This window comes from Carassius carassius, chromosome 5 (assembly GCF_963082965.1).
Source record: "Carassius carassius chromosome 5, fCarCar2.1, whole genome shotgun sequence".
Classification (NCBI taxonomy): Eukaryota; Metazoa; Chordata; class Actinopteri; order Cypriniformes; family Cyprinidae; genus Carassius; species Carassius carassius.
This window is the reverse complement of record NC_081759.1, coordinates 9832592-9850279: the sequence shown is the minus strand read 5'-3', so window position 1 is coordinate 9850279 and position 17688 is coordinate 9832592. Positions and strand designations below refer to the sequence as shown.

At 36.5% G+C, this 17688-nt stretch overlaps 1 protein-coding gene across 2 annotated transcripts in view; it reads right to left on the bottom strand.

Moving 5' to 3' along the window:
* Positions 1-1300: 1300 nt before the first annotated feature.
* The window catches only part of ephb4a (eph receptor B4a), a 40782-nt gene continuing 24394 nt past the window's right edge, over positions 1301-17688 (bottom strand). Inside the window, exons 5-17 of one of the 2 annotated variants that reach the window (XM_059549716.1) lie at positions 12140-12295; positions 10909-11244; positions 10699-10823; positions 9350-9518; positions 9050-9149; positions 6806-6870; positions 6593-6706; positions 5843-6090; positions 5525-5740; positions 5269-5418; positions 4338-4531; positions 3455-3613; positions 1301-2530 (exon numbers count right to left, since the gene is read on the bottom strand). In XM_059549716.1, coding sequence (XP_059405699.1) covers positions 2422-2530; positions 3455-3613; positions 4338-4531; positions 5269-5418; positions 5525-5740; positions 5843-6090; positions 6593-6706; positions 6806-6870; positions 9050-9149; positions 9350-9518; positions 10699-10823; positions 10909-11244; positions 12140-12295 — 2141 coding nt within the window. In that variant the 3' untranslated portion in view covers positions 1301-2421. The remainder of the gene's footprint in view (positions 2531-3454; positions 3614-4337; positions 4532-5268; positions 5419-5524; positions 5741-5842; positions 6091-6592; positions 6707-6805; positions 6871-9049; positions 9150-9349; positions 9519-10698; positions 10824-10908; positions 11245-12139; positions 12296-17688) is intronic. The other variant, XM_059549717.1, reaches the window with a different exon arrangement.

Genomic DNA, 17688 nt, shown 5'->3' with positions numbered 1-17688 from the left:
TCAAGGTGCATCACTGCATTAATGAATTTCAGGGGAAAATGCTAATAATTGTCATTAAAAGACTTAATTGTTCTAAATTGCTATGTTTCTTTATGCAATATATTATTTATTTTTATGTATTTTGATTTTGAGATGTAAGTTTACCTGGAAATGTTTCCATTAGATTTACTAAATACCACTGCATGTCAGATGTGTCTGCAAGAATCGGATAGATACCCTTCGAGACAGACAACCAAGGAAGCTGCAACATGGGAGAAAAAAGATGAAGCCACAGGAAGATGGAAGGTCTAAGTCAAGGACACATTTCAAGCAGTCTTGAGAAAGAACTGGTTCTTTCTTCTGAAGGGATTGGTGTAGAGACACAAACTGGGGGAGGGGAACTCTAAGCCCCATTCCCAAATCTCTCTCGCACCACTGCAGAGCAGAGAAGGTCATTGTATCTTCAGGGAGAAATGCTTGAAACTAGAATGTCCAAGAAATCGGATCACCCCAAAACAATTACAGAAATATGCGTCCATCAGGTGTGTGTGTGTGTGTGCAGACAGCGGCATATTTCGTCACAGATAAAAGGATCAATGAGGTATTTGGGGAAAAGTTTATGAAACGGGAAGAGAGCAAGAATTAAAAAGGGTCACATCCATTTTTTTTTCTCTGAGGTCGACTTTTATGTGCTAAGATTTAAAGAAGATAAAATTAAGATTTTATGTGCAAAAAACAGGGATAATTGATTTTTACACTCTCTCTAACCCTTAGAATTTAGCAGCCTTCTTAATTCAACAGTTTATCTTTTCTGCTGTGCTTTAAAAGCATATGTAAATGTACTTTTTAGCTTTCCTTTTTCTGTGCTTACAGGTTGCTGTCAGATCTGGTTTTTGAACATTTACCGTTCAGTGAATTTTCACATGCAAAATTAAATATTTTTATATGAATCCATGCGATTGGGAATTGGGAACTGAGGCGAATGATTTCCCCATGCAGATTTTGCAACGGGTTCAAGCTGGTTACATTTATTCACCTTGTTTACCAATAAAATACAATGAACTTATTGCATACATGCATGCTTTTACATTGTATTTACATTGAAAAATACCTTCCTGTAATTACAACATACCCACTAAGCCCCCTAAGATTAAGCATATCCAATCTAAATAGCAGAAAATGTAATTTGCAATTCAACTTGAACACAATAGGTACATTGTACCTAACCATTTCTTCACATAAATAAATACTAGTGAAACCCATGTGATTCTATGTTTTTAAAAGAGAAGCAAGAAGCAAAGAATACTATTCAGAACGAGACTAAATGTATACTTTTTATTGTAACAGAAACCCAGATTACACTGACAAAGCAAATGAGTCTTTTTACATAAATCAATATATATTTATACAAAAACAAGAGGCAAAAGAATAAAAGTCCCTAGTTTGTTCTTGTGGGTCTCCAATGTGAAGACCAAATCCTCCAACCCATAAACCCATGTGTGGTATGAAAGGGTGGCTTTTGAATCTTGTGGTTAGTTGATGATGGACACCAGCTTCAAGTTGGTGAGTCAAACCAGCACAACATTCCCGTAATAAACAAAACAGTATGGCACACTTTCAAAGGTCGTTTCGAGTCTTTCGGCTACTCATAAAACTACAGACAGTCTTATTTGGTCTCTTTTTAGTGCCAGTCAAGTGTTGCAGATCTCTTTGTTTGTGTGTGTATTTGTATAAGCATGTATATTTCGCATATTTTATCCACCAATGGAAACTCTGCGTCAAACATGTCTTTCTCTTCAGAAAAAAAGTGCTAAGACTTTTGTGCTTGTTTTTCTTATTGCTGCTCACATACACACTCACACACAGAGTGCATCATTTAAAAACAAAATACCAATTACTTGGCACTTAGTGTGTGTGAGTATGCATCCCTTCACGCACAGCACATCCTTAATACGAAGGATGAAGTCGTCGTCGTTAATAATCTAATACTTGTATCCAAACTCTTGCATTATAAAGATCATATGTCTCATCTTTTGCTGTATATCTTCTTTCAGTCTCTTCAGTATGAAAGTCTCCTTTAGAAAAATACTCTGCAAAAATGGAAATACTTCATCACTGTCTTTGCATTATGATGTCAGAGCAAGTCTTTGCTTATGGATTACATCGTGTGGCTCCCAAAAATGTTGAAATGGTGAAGGTAACATCCTTACGAGACCCGTTTGATATCACAAATGTAGCTTTGTAATATTAGTGGTATTACAGTGATCGTTCCGACAGGTTTCTGGACTGGTTCCCTTTAGGTAGTCTTGGAAGTAAGTAAGCCATTTGATCCTTAAGTGACCCAGTAAAAAAGGAAGTACAAATGTTCCTGATTGTGAGTGGGCAGGTTACATGAAGGTTCTTGGGCAACTTAACAAGCGTTTGTGTGTGTGGATGGTTCACTCAGTAGAGCACATTCCCTGGAGTTTTGTTTTGAATCCCAAGAGCCTCAATGCTGGACAGAATCTTCTTCTGATGACCAGCCAGAGTTATTCCCAAACGCAGCAGATCCCTGAGAGGTGGAAGCAGAGAGAAATAAAATTTCAATAAAGAATAAGATCTTTGCTTTTAATGAAACAGCAGAGATAAACTTAGAAAATATTAGATTGTGGTGTTTACATATTGAAAATTAATAAAGGTATACACTACGGTTTGGATTCAAATTTATTTTAAACAATTTAACTCAGCAACGATGCATTACACTAATCAAAAGTAAGCATCAAGACTTTAAAATTGTCACAAAAGTTATCTAAATCAGTTCAATTCAAAGCACCAAATCAGCATATTAGATTGATCATGTGACACTGAAGACTGAAGAAACGATGCTGAAAGCTTTGTCATCACAGGAGTAAATTACATTTGACAATATATTCAAACAGAAAACCATTATTTTATTAATTAAATGGATCGATTTGTAATCAAATGCAGACTTGAAAAGAAGAGACTTCTTTCAAAAACATTAAAAAAGTAATATAATGTTATGTTATATAATCTTTTTATTTAATTTCTTTGCTGCATTTTAATAACATTTATTTATTTTAATACCTGACTGAGTAAAACAAATTGTGCAGATGATTAAATGAATATGTTCTAGGGACAAATTAGATATTAGTGAAAATATATGTATAATGTTTAATCATATGCAGCTTTAGTGAACTTCAGAAACTATTTCCCAACTCCAAACTTTTTGATGGAATTATATGCATAAAAATAAGTAATATAATATAATACTTTTAATTCAATTTCTTTGTTTCTATATCTTTGTTTATAAAGTTACTTTTACAAATTAGACTGCAAATTTATTTATTTACTCTTCACCGAGGAATTTAATCTCCCTTGTAATTAAGTACTATGTTGCTGTCTATTATAACTGTATTCCAGTATATACGACAAATGAATGATGTTGTTGAATGAAGGTGCTGTTATCTTCACTCACTCTGTGGTGATGTGGGCGAGCAGCTGCATGGACGTGTACCCAGCCTGAAGAAAATTCTCCTCGTAACGCTCCATCTTAATGGCCCTTAGCCAGTCTCCCACTGTCCCACAGGATGAGGGCGTCAGAGGGGAACGCTGGTCTAACAGAGGGTGAGAGGGTCTGAGGAGCAAGAGAGCGCCACGTGTTAAAATGCATGTAATTGTCCATATTAAGATGATGTCTTGAGTCGGCCTGCAGGAACACAGCTGTAGAAAGACTGTCAAAGAGAGGAAGACTCTGACAGCTTTCCCTTGAAAAGAGGGGGAGGGCAAAGACCTAAATGTGATGGACAGATATGTGGTCATACTGAGTCTTGATTGACAGACTGACAGGCTGACATGCTGATAGGGGAGGGGCAAGACTAATATACAAGAGGCCATACTGTGTGTACAAGAGCCAAGCTAATGAAATGACGGACAGAGTGAGATGCCGCTAAACCTAAAACAGGAACTGCTATGCTCTTGACTGACAAGCATTGTTGGGTAAATGCATTACTGCAATCACATTGCTTACATTTTTTTTTAAAATGCCAATGGCCTAAGACTTTTGCACAGCGGTGTATTCTTCAGTAATCTTGTTACTGTCCAACACTGATTTTGGGTTGACACAGTAACATAAAACCAATAGCAACAGAACTATAAAAGTGACGTGTCCCTGAATTTATTTGATTTTAAATCAAAGAATCAACTGGCAATTTCATGCATACATTCCATTGAAAAAAAAAGTAGTAAAAAATATGTAGATTTATTTGGCAGGTCTTTGTGGTTTTTGGACCTTTTGCTGTGGCATTTTGAAGCAGCTGAAATGATATGTGATATAGGGCTGTAATGGATATGAAGCGTACCCTGCCCCCTCTTGGGCGGTGATTTTAAGTGAGGCAGGATTGCGAATCAGCTTGTCGAGTGCTGAAACGATGTTGGAAAAGCGTGGCCGTGCCGTCCGCTCCTTCTGCCAGCAGTCCAACATCAGCTGGTGCAGGAAAGTGGGACAGTCAGGAGGAGGAGGCAGCCGGTAATCCTGCTCAATGGCATTAATCACCTGATTGGGAAAACAGACTGTGTTAATGAAGGGAAGAAAAATGACTGAAAACACATGTATAATGACAATATTAGCACTTTTAAAATATTATTGTTTCATTCTGATTAGGCTGATATTGTAAACATCTTTTTTTTTATGTACACCACTCAACATTTGGGGTTGGTTTGGGGTCTCTTTTGTTCATCAAGGCTGCATTTATTTGATAACTAATTCAATAAAAGCAATAATATTGTGAAATATTTAAAATGGATATTGTCTATTTGAATATAAGTTAAAATGTAATTTATTTCTGTGATTCAAAGCTGAATTTTCATCATAGTGACTCCAGTCTTCAGTGTCACATTATCGGAAATAATTCTAAATTATGCTGATTTGCTGCTTAAGAAACATTTCTGATTATTATCAATGCTGGAAACAGTTGTGCTGCTTCATATTTTGTGGGAAACATGATATATTTAAGTTTCCAGGATTTTAGATGTAAAATAGAATATTTTGTAACATTAAAAATGTCTTTGCTCTCACTATTGATCAATTTAAAGTGACCTTGCTGAATAAAAGTATTAATTTCTTCAACAAAGCGAAGAAAAAAAAATTTCACCTGTTGCCCATAACAAAAGTAACTATCAACCACAGATAGTGAACAAAATTTCTACTGCATCTCTATATCAATCTAAAGTCAAATTTCATGTGAAACAAAACACAATCGCATTAAAATGTCAGACATCACAATCACATACATCTTGATTGCTCATGTCCCAGTATGGCCGCTCTCCGAACGACATCACTTCCCACATGACAATTCCATAACTCCATACATCTGATGCAGAGGTAAATTTACGGAATGCAATGGCCTCGGGTGCCGTCCAACGGATTGGAATTTTACCACCCTGAAAAAAAGCATTTTCAAATAAATCATGATGCTTGTATTGCTAGATGTGCCTGCTTGCATTTTTCAAGTGAAGTACTTAACGTTGCGTAAGCATGTGCTCTTACCAGTGAGCTGGTGTACGTAGGATCAGATGAATTCTCTTGCAGGAATCTCGACAGGCCGAAGTCAGACACCTTGCAGACCAGGTTACTGTTGACGAGAATGTTCCGCGCAGCAAGATCACGATGTACGTAGCTCATTTCAGAGAGATATTTCATTCCTGACGCGATGCCGCGCAGCATGCCGACTAACTGTATTGGAGTAAACTGACCATCATTGAGCTGGAGAGAAAGAAAGATCCATGTCAGTCAGACTCTGTGTACGAGAGCCAATGAGATGGTTTCATCAACAAACGTGTAGCACTAGATCCAGCGCATACTTACTCTCAGGAAGGAGTCCAGAGCTCCATTCTCCATGAACTCGGTGAGGATCATGACCGGGCAGCTGGCTGTTATTATGCCTTCCAGGTGGATAATGTTGGGATGCTGGAACTGGCCCATGATTGAGGCCTCAGACAGGAAGTCCCGCCTTTGCTTGTCTGTGTATCCACCCTTAAGAGTCTTAATGGCAACATAGTTCTCCTTCTTACCCGGAATCCTCAGCCGTCCACGACAGACTTCTCCAAACTCACCTGAGAACAGCAAAACAAGGGACTCAGCTTTGGGAATTTTTCAATCTTTTTATGCAAATCATTTGTTAATTCTAACAAGTTGTGACTTTAATAAGCCATGAGCAACAAGACTTTTTAGATCTATTTTTGTGAACTCTCATAACCGTATTCAACTATTCATAATTGGTGATACTGACATAGTTGAACGGAAATGAAACAACGCAAATTCATAAATTCAATCATTCATTCAATTTAGTACAATGACACTACTGTCTTCTGTAGCACTGCTTTACAGCTAAAATTGATGAATTTCACAAAATTAACCGTGTTATTTCAATGTTTGATACTGTGAAGCTGCTTTGAAACAATCTCAATAATAATGTGACTGTATGTTAAATATCAAAGAAGCAGATTAACAATTCAACATAGTATGCTTTTGTTTTATCATTCACATGGCTGAAAGTAAATATGTGACTATGTCTGAAATTGAAATATGTCCAAAAGAAGACACACTGTGTCTTACCTGCCCCAATAACCTCCTCAATTTTGACACACGAGACATCAATCTCTTTAGCAAACTCTCTCACGGCCTCATTAGGGTCTTCATAAGTGAATGGATCAATGTAAACTTTCACTCCTTGGAGAGAAAAATGTCAGTTACTCCATTAATCCAAAATTCCAGAACTTAACCAGAATGCATACTTATGAAATGTCGTGTGTGTGTTGCTGTGATCACCTTGACCCATGAGATATTGGCCATTTTTGTCACTCATTTCTGGATCTTTGAAATGACTTTGCTTCCTGTGAACAGAAAACTGAGTCAGTGTCTGCTTTATGATCTAAACACAATGTTACCAAATATGAAGGACTTCTTTTGATAATATACACAATGGTGACAAAAGCAAAACTCCTTAAGAAATGTTGATTCTAAAAGTATTTCATTCAATGGTAGAATGTATTACTCAATAATCGTGCATTCCATTTGAGCACTGGGTTATTAGCTTAGCCACATGCTAATGTTAGATTGCATCAATTGGGAGTCAGGTTTTTTGTAAACTTTGTGTGCATTCTGTATATTTTAGCAAGGGTGGAAAATTACTTGACACTGGAAACTTGTTGTGTCATGCCTGGTTTGGGCACAGTGTGAGGCTTTATGCCTGTTGTGTTTCATGTTTGTTTTTGTCCTGTGTTGTCATATTACTCCGAGCAAAGAATGAATTGAATGCATACAATAATCCCTTTCTCCACCCCATTCTTCCTCTTCCTGTGTCTTTTCTTGTGTGTCTGTTTCTCACCTCAGGCTCTGGGTCCTTATTCAGACCATTTCATAGTGTATTATGCTCTAACACCATCTTAAATTACTCAAGTTGTTCTCGCCCGTTCTCCTTGTTATTCTTGTTATTTTCTTCTCTCTCTTTTCACGGAATGTCCTTCTCATTCCTTCTTTGTGTTTTGGATGCTTGCTAATGGCTCAGAACTGTATTCAGAGAACCTTATTGGTTTTGACTTAAGGTTAAAAGGAAAAGGGAGGCGTTGCTTAAAAGTCATTCTTAAAACAAAATTGACTTGAGAAGTATAACCGTGCAACATTTAGTAATCCTAAAAGCACCCAAGTTGATTCAGATTTTTTTTTAACTTAAGGCATTTTAGGAGAAACATCTAAAACAAAAGTTAATACTTTGATTATAAAAAATAAATAAACATAACTTAGAACCTCAGGGCTTTGAAATAGCAACAAACTTTTCCCACATCTATCTTTCTCCCTGATTTCCCAGGACTAAAATAGCCGCGTTTGTCCCACCCAGTGCTGATGGCAGGTCTGGACCGGAGGCTCGCAGTGTGTGTGTGAGAGGGAGAGAGAGATTGATTGTAGGGACTCTCCATTTAACTGGGTGTGAAAGTTTGTATATGTAATGTGCGCAGTTGTGAACAATATATGTAAACCCCTTAACAGGCATGCTCCTGTAATCTTAACTGTGCATACGTGGACATACATACGTCCCATTTATCAGCAATATCTAAGTTTGTGTGTCCACTGGAGTGTAAGAATGTAAAAAGTTTGTTCATTGTTTAAGTACACTTGCGCTTAAAGAGGTGTGTGTGTGTGTGTGTGTGTGTGTGTGTGTGTGTGTGTGTGTGCTACCCCAGGGTCACGACTATTGTTCTGCTGATTTGGCCTGTGGAGCCTGGGGTGGGACTACTACATCCTGTCTCCACTTCCCCTTACTCCTCTCTTCTCTTCTCTCTCTCTCTCTCTCTCTGTTCCCACAAATTTATCTGAAATGACTGTTAGGGCAGTCTGATCACTTTGGAAGAGTACATTAGGTCATTCAGCTCAAACTGTTATACGAAACGCTAGAGGAAAATTAAGTCATTGTCACTTCATTTAATTAGTTTCACACAGAATGACTTTGTGGAGAAATCAGTGCAAATTCTGCAAAATTGATGTAAAGGTGCATTGTGTCACATACTGTGTTATTACAATATTATTTATATTCTATTACAGTATTCATAAAAACAGATTTGAGTAATTTTATGTACTTCTACATAAAATTATTTTATTTCAGTTAATTGTCTACACAAAATGTCTAAATTTTGCTGTACCTTTGTTTTTATTAAGTTTTATTTAGCTTTAATTACAGAAAATATTTGCATTGTTTTAGTCAGTTATTTTAGTATAACTGATATACTATTATACTTTTTGTTAATATTTTAATTAGCTTTGAATATTTTCTGTTTTCACTTTAAATTTTTATTATGTTTTAAGTTGTTGCATTTTGATTATTATTGTATATATGTTACTTTGGCAACTAGCTGAAATAAAAGTTATTTAATATTTTGTTTTATTTCAGCAATTTCTAACTAAAATATTTAATAAGCAAGCATGCGATTGACAGAGGATGTGTGAATGACGCCTGTGGAAATCTCATGAGCTTTCTAGTTTCCACGTAGACTTTTTCTTGTTGGTCTCTTGTTGTACCTTATACAGTAGATCGCAGCAGCAATGACGATGATGAGGAGCAGCATGCCCATGGCTATAAGGATCCCGGTAACAAGCAGCGGAGACGAGGAATCATCTTCTAGGGAAACAGAGAGAGGCAGACAGCCAGAGTGAGAGAGAAATGGTTTAAAAATGGAAAAAGGTATGATACAATCAAAAAAAATGGCTTTGATCTACTCAAGGAGGAAAACACCTTCTCAAACAAAACTCTGGAGCACAAAAAGTTGGGCACTATTACCACAACACTGAGCTGGTGCCTTTAAATGCAACTTTTCTTACCGTCAGGCAGGGTCCGAAAGACGACAGCTTGACTGAAACTGCCATAGCCGCCCAAGGTGCGAGCGCGGACCTGAACCTCGTACTGCGTCGCCCTGCGCAAGTCGCTCAATACGACCTCGTTGTTATTACTCTCCATAAAATGACAGGAGTTTTCCTCAGAACCGCGCTCCTGTCAGAAGAACAAACACCAGTATCTTGCATTAAAATCATTTGATTGATTCTTCACGTACTATTTCTGAGCTGTTTGAATGAATTAATTGTTAATTAGTCTGGCAGGCCTGTACTGTAAACAGTGAGCAGCTGGGCCACAGAGAGCGATCAATAAAACACAAGCGCTGAGAAAAAGATGGAACGAGTGGGCAGGATGGAGACAGGGAAATAGGGAGAGGTCATAAAAATAGAGAAGAGAGCAGAGATAATGGAGGTAAAAAATACTGAATTTCACAGATGACAAATCACATTTTTCTGAGTTAATGCTGTGTACTCTTTTTTACTGTGACCAATAACAGGTAAAGAGTGTAAGTAAAGCACATATTTTTATTACTTTGAAGAATATACATAAGTGAAACCTGAATTTAATGTTTTAGGACAGTAAATTAAATGTTAATTGCAATTAAATAAAAATGCATTAGGTTTAATTTTTTATGAAATACAATTAGCTGAACTTAAGAGTGCTTTTTGACACACTTCAAAAGACTTAGATCTTTATATGTAAAAGTCATAATAACTGCATAATTGCTGCCAAAGAATTTATGGTCAACTTTAACATCCTTTAATGTCATTTTTGTTGAAACTTGCATGTTGTGTATTCAAATATATTTGTAAGTACACATTTAAAATAAAGATGATGCGTTTTGGTACATTTAAAATATATTAACTTTAAATGCAATATACAATTACAAGCTACAGTTAAACAACATATTATTAAACAATGATTTAACATGAACTTTAATTTGACACTTTTTTTCTCAAATACAAACTTTTAGATTTCAAAACAGAATAGAATAGATAAAGATAGATATAGACTTTATTAAAAATCTGAAGTACACAGTGCACATTCAATACAGTTAAGCACATTTCTAGTATGGTGTAGTGTTGCATAGACTTGTATAGTGTAGTAGGTTTTTTCATCTCCCAGTCGCATTTATGGTAATGCACATTTTAAAAGTGTACTTATTGTGTGTTAAGAAAATTTCTCTCTTTAGGTACACTTAAGTAGCCTTTTATTTCATTATTACTATATTATCTATAAATACAGTTTTTGAAAGATATACTTGTAAATGCACATTCAGTGCAATTAAGTTAGTATGGTGTAATGTTGTACAGTGTAGTATAGTGTAGTAGTTTACCTTCTCACAGTAGCGTAGCTGGTACTGTAGGATCCTGTAGTGTGATTGGGTCGGTGTGTTCCAGTGCAGCGTCAGGCTGGATTCTGTGGCGGTACCCTTCCTTAAACCCGACACCAGTACAGGAACTACACAACACACACAAGCAATTAAGACACTCGACTAAAACAACAGCTTTCATTCATATGCACCTTCACTGTCTCTCTGTCTCACCGTTGGGGCTGGTGGTGATGTTGATTGTCTCCCCCGCGGGCCCCTGCTGGCTCAAAGGAGAGACCCCGTTGAGGGCCATCACGGTAAAGCTGTAGGTGGTGTGAGGTCGGAGACCCCAGATGCTCACACGCCGGCTCTGGATCCCAGTTTGGGATGGGCGGTAATTCACACCATCCCCGCATGGCATGCAGGAGCCCCCAGGGGCCGAGCACATTCGACACTCCACACTGTAGGTGAGGTCCGAACGGCCCCCGCTGTCTAATGGTTCGCTCCATTCCAGCGTGAGAGAGGTGTCATTGACCTGGGGAACAGGGCTGCGCGGGGAAGAGGGCGGACCTGAAAAGGACAACAAGCACAGGACGTTTGAATTACAGTCACAGTTCATTCATCTGCATGACATATCTGTAATACCCAGAAAGCAACAAAAAGACCAAAACAGTCAATGTAGAGCACAAGAAGGTGGAAAGCAGACTAGTATGGAATTAGAAGACGACAAAGAAAGGGGAGTTAAGACCTGGCAAATGAAATCATAGTCAGAAAAATCTAATTTTTTGAAATGGAAAGGTTTATTAGCATGTGTTTTTGCTGAGTATCATATATGATGCATCAGGCTTTTAGAGCTTATTTCATGGAGAAAATAAAACACCACCCCAGTTTTATTCAGAAGCCCAAACTGAGCAAAAACATGCAATCTGGTGCAAATGCTGATATTTATTTTAAATAAATTGAGCACTAAATTGAGCAGATTAAATTCTGATAGCTTGTAATGTAAATCAATGAGATCTTCAGTATGCACAGAATATCAGTTGTCACCCTTTTATTTCCCAAGATGATGTTTAAATGCTTAGTTTTTAGTTTGGGGTAAAACATATAATGCAGTGTTGACAGAGATGAACTAAGAAAAGTTCCTCAAAGGCATGATCATATTTGATACTCACATTTTAACATGTAAAAATGAAGGTTGCTTCGGGAAAAATGTTAACCTTGAAATATTTTAATAATATGAAATTTATTCTTAAACTTGCTTCATAAAATTCGGTAAAGATTTCACAGTAAAAAAACAATTTGAATCATGACCTGAAAGGGGACGTATTAGATTTAAGTCATAGTAGATTGTGTAAAACAAGTTTTTCAGTTTTGATCATGTTAATAATTGAGAGGCATTACAAATGTGCATATCAGATTTGACCCAGTAGTCTTTATGTGGCTGAGGGGGAGCAGCTGTACTCACGTGTGCAGGGTGTATCTGGACTGTCAGTAGGGGCACGGTAAAAACCAGGGCGACACACACAGGAAGCAGATCCCATCTCTCCTGAGTGACTGGAGTCAGGACACACAGAACACGGGCCAGGACCAGATCCCATCTTAAAATGACCCACGGGACATGCTAGACAGAGTGAATGTGACAAAGAGATACATAAAAAAAACAGTAGGGTGTGTTGTGTTTTTGATGCTAATCGTGAGCTTAACCTGCTAATTGTCACATTAACCAGTCTTGACCACCATAGTCTTTTCAGTACTACAGAGAAACAACAGATTTTGTGGGAATGAGTGCTGTATTATGATTAAACAAACACACTTTCCCATCAAATAAACACACGCACATTCTGTCCTCTCTCTCAAGAACTTGCTGTCTTAAGCACAAACCTCATTTGTCTTTTTGCATCAACATTTAAACAATCATTTAGATAAAAAGCGGGATAAAAACCGCTTCTGAATCTCTGTGTGGCAACGTCTGGTGTATGATATGAAATATGATCATGTTCTTCTGCATGTTTAGCTATTCAATCACTTGATTATAGCCTCGAACAAACACAGACTTTCAGCAGATAAAACCCACACGCATGCAGGTCACCCATGAAACTTTAGTAGTCTTTTCTCTGACGCTACGTAAACAGAACACTACACACATACAGACACACATGAACGAGCAAAGCAGAGTCTCGTGAGACTGGAAAAGACGGGTATACAGACAAGTTTCCCTGACCAGTTTCATTTCATAATCAGTTCTCCACAAGCCCTTTATTGATGGAAACACATCTGGATTTGATTAACATCAGTTTCACTCAGACCAAAACACATGTGGTCTGAATTATCCTCCTAGTTAAAGAGGCTTTACACTGGTTTGTGTGTGTGTGTGTGTGTGTTATTCGAATCGTTTCCATAATGAATGTCTGTGAATTTACTCGTTGAAGGATAAAGATCTTCAGGCCTCTTGTGGTTTTAAAGACACAAAAAGATGTTACTGTTGACATCTATATCAGTGTCTTGTGTTGAAGATTTGTACTACGGATGGACAGATTAAGAAATGTACCAATGATTTTATACCATTTTTCAACAAAATGGTACAACACCGGTCAGAATTTTGGGTTCGTTTTTTTCTCTCTCTTTTTCTCACCAATGCTTTATTTATTTGATCAAAAATATAGTAAAATCAGCAATAATGCGAAACATTATTACAATTTAAAATAACAGTTTTCTATGTGAATATATTTTAAAATGTAATTTATTTCTGTGATTCAAAGCGAATTATCAGTATCATTACTCCAGTCTTCAGTGTCACATGATCCTTCAGAAATCTTTTCTAATAAGACAATATAAGAAACGTTAATAACTGTTGTGCTGCTTCATATTTTTTTTTTACCAAATTCTTTGATGCACAGAAAGTTCAAAATAACAGCATTTATTTGAAAAAATTTACATTGTTGATAACTTTACTGTCACTTCTTATAAAATGTATTGCATCCTTGCTGAAAAAAAGGAAGAAAAAGAAACGTACTGACCTCTTTCTGAACGGTAGTGCATATAACTTCTGAGTACCTTTGCCCAAGGCAAGTTTGTTTCATAGACACATACTGATTTTAATCCCATCCAATTTGAACATATCTGTTTTTCTTGCACGACCTCAGGAAAATATTACTGAGCAAATTACTTGTGTTTTTTTATTACCAGAGGGTCCTCAGAGAAAACTAATCTTGTCCAGATAGGAATGTCTGTGATTGCGCTATGTTATTGTTTTCACAACTCTTCTCCTCATTTATTTTAAACCTTCGTTGAATACTATAACTAAAGCTAATTTTCTTGTTAAACTGCCTGGAGAATCATTTTTTGAAAACTTTCTGGGTTGGTGGCCCTGCGAGCCCTGCTGGCAATCCCGCTGATGTTAAAAGAAAATGACATGAAACCGCTCAGAGCAGCGTCAGACATGATCCTTATCTTATTTCATTCCTTTCCTTAATTATACACACAATTGTATAATTGCATAATTAATTAATTGGGTTTCGTAAGACTCACATTGAGAACACAAGATTGTCTATAACGCCCAGATCTAGACAACAGAAACTCCCTTCAAAGTAACAACTACAATGAGTCCAAACCCATCAAAATCTGTGCATCAAATGACAAGCATCCAGCTTTATTAAATATTGTTTAGAAAACTCATTCCAACTAAAATAAAGCTAGGAAGACGTATTCTAGAAAGTGTATGATACTATTAATGTGATTAGTGAAAACTCATGTATATATATATATATATATATATATATATATATATATATATATATATATATATATATATATATATATATATAAAGGCATTATGTTAGTAGTTTTAATTTGTTGCAATCATCTTATAATGCATTGCATGATCTACAATTATAATACATTAAAATACTTATCTATTATTTGTTCTGCCTTATGAATAACTTTCTAATGCATTAAACATAATGGTTTCAATTAAACAAAAACACTACAACATTACTGTTCAGTAGTTTCATCTTTGCATCAGAAATAAATTAGATTTGAAAATATATTAAAATAGAAAAAAATAGCAAAAATATTTCACAATCTACTATTTTCACTGTATTTTTTGATCCAATATGTGCAGCCTTGGTGAGCAGGAGAGGCTTCTTTCAAAAGCTTTTATACTGTGCCATACCAACACTGGTTATACCGCAGTAGTTTCACAATTAAAAAGAAGAGATTGTACTTGTGTGAATCCGCATGTGATTAATTGGAGTCATTAGTTCTGTTCACCACACACACCCACACACACACTTCTTGTCTGGCCTCACAGTCCTTCACCTGTGACCTCGTGACCACACACTTTCCATTCGGCATTTCACCTGCCCAATAAACTGCAGGATTGTCTTTTTTCTGTCTTTCTCTTTTTCTCTCTGCCCATACCTAATTGGTCATGTCATTAGAGTGCCTTTGTACTGGACACATCCCTGCCCACAGGCGCCACTATTATGGCTTTGCGCTGCCTTTGTGTGTGTGGGTGTGTGAAAGAAAGGGATGAACAGCAGATGTAGTGTGTTTGAGTGGATGAATGCTGAGTAAGTCATTGAGTGTGTGTGTGAACTCCAGGGGTTCACGCCCACAGAAAGCACAGCTGCAGTGTTTAACAGACGAGTACAGCCTTTAACACTCACACAGACACACACCCAACCCACCCACTGCAAAAAAAAAAAACCTTCATTGAGGAGCTGAAGACATATTTGAAACCAGGAGGATTTGGACTGATCCACTCCACTGAGAGATGGCGATAACATGAATTAAAGTAGATCAGTCGTGTCCTTAAATGAATTTTCCCGGTTAAATCTTATTCCCGGTGAACCTACACACATGCAACATATGCTGCCGATTACCACAGAAAATCATTTTGAGTCGCTGAGCATTGTAAAAATGAAGGAAAACATGTTTGTAGTCATGAATTTACACTGGAATCCGAGCCGGCGGCTTTAAAATTAGTTAAAATGAAGTTGTATTGTCAGTATGATGAGGATGAACAGATGAATATAGCTGCATTACAGTTATTCCTGTTTTTGTTTTAGTTCCAATTTTTTAAACAATGAAAATTAAATAATTTCTATATATTTATTCTGGAGCTATAGAAGTGCCTACTAGATATATAATCTGGATATAGCAGCATAACTTTTTTTAACTTTCATAATAACAATAAACGTTTTTTTTTTTCGAGTAGTAAATTAGCATAGTAGAATGATTTCTGAAGACTGGTGTAATGATGCTGAAAATTCAGCTTTGATCAAAGGAATAAATGACAAATATATTCACATAGAAAACTGGTTTTAATAATATTTTACAATATTATTTCACTGCACTCAAATACAGCCTTTGAGAGACTTCTTCCAACAACGTTAAAAATAAATAAAATAAAAATAAGATTTTTTGACTTTCTAAAGCTAGCATTTGTCCAATCACTGTGGTCTTATTCATTCTTCAAAAGATGGCAGTTATAAATGCAATCACACTGGAGGTCTTGTGACCCAAAATATCAGACACATTGAAGACTAACATTTACCAGAAATGTAATTAATCTGTCATGTGTGAGCGTGTCACATTAAACGATCAAAGACGGGTGATTTTGTCCTTTGATAAAAATAACGCTTTTGCAATTTGTCTGAAATGGCAGTACCGTGGCCAGACGTGTACTGTGTGCACCAGCTTAAGTCGCTTTGGATAAAAGTGTCTGATATATGCAGAAATGTAAATGCACCCCGGATGCACAGGACTGTAATGTAATAGAGAATGAAAATGTGTCCAGCCGTAGGACACTGATGAAATACACCGTAATCCACTCTCCTGATCTCTCCACTGCGAGCGTCTCCACTTCCTGTCTCTTTCCTCTAAGTCTGAACAGCTTTTCCGTGAGACCTTCTTCTCAACTCTCTTTCACTCTGCCTTGCGTTCAGTCAATGTTTTCTCTCCTTCTCAAGTGTCAGTCTTTGTCTAATTCAGTCCCATCTGTCCTTTACTGTTTCTCTGGGCTCTTATCAGTTTGAAGTTGCAGCCGTTGTCAGAATAAATATCCTCAAGACTTACTCATAAGGGTATTTGTATGTGTGTGCAAAATATTCTGTACTCGACAGTCTCTCAGGTTCATACGTTTGTGATAGTACGTATAAAGATGGAAGTTTATGTTCTGAATGGTTTGCTTTCTCCTGCATACTGGGCACAGTAAGAAACTGTTTTGTATGCATGGAAAACCCAACTGACCAGCTACATTTGTCAAAATGTGTATCACTGAGCCAGAGCACACTGTGTTTAATACTCTATCCACAACAACCTGACCTTCTATTTTTATGGGACAAACTTAAAGTAAGCTGTGAATTTATTTTAGATCTTGTGTCGTTATTTAAGCAGACTGTATTAAAAATGTCAAACAACAGTATTTATTGTTAGTTAGGTGACATTAAACTAAAAATGCTCCACTTTTTTTAATCATCAGATGGTAATAGCATATACTCTACCATTCAAAAGTTTTGGATTAGTAATTTTTTTTAGATGTTTAAAATAGTATTCATAAAATGAATAGTTCTGGTCCTTGATTCTGATTGGCTGAGCCACATTCAAAGCTGTTGTAAATGACTCTACAAACGTACACCTTTGTTTACTACTCTTTGTTGGAACCACAACTGGTTCTGAGGAACTACATTGTTTTGTGGAAGAATACTGTTTTTATTTATATCATTACACTTTATTTGCTGTGTTTTATTCTGTGAAACCTTACTATGTATATGGAATAACCCTTTTGTAAAAGCAATAATAAAAACTTTGCGTCGTGCCTAACAACGGCCCTTAGCTGTTATAAATTCACTGTAAACCAAGGTTTCTTGGGGCTTATTGCTTTAATATAGAAGTATAGTATACACTAATGCAGTTCTTTTAAACTTTCTATTCATTAAATATCCTGAAAAATCCATAATGTGTTTAAAAATATTAAGCATTAATATAAACAGTTTTCTGCATTAATAATAA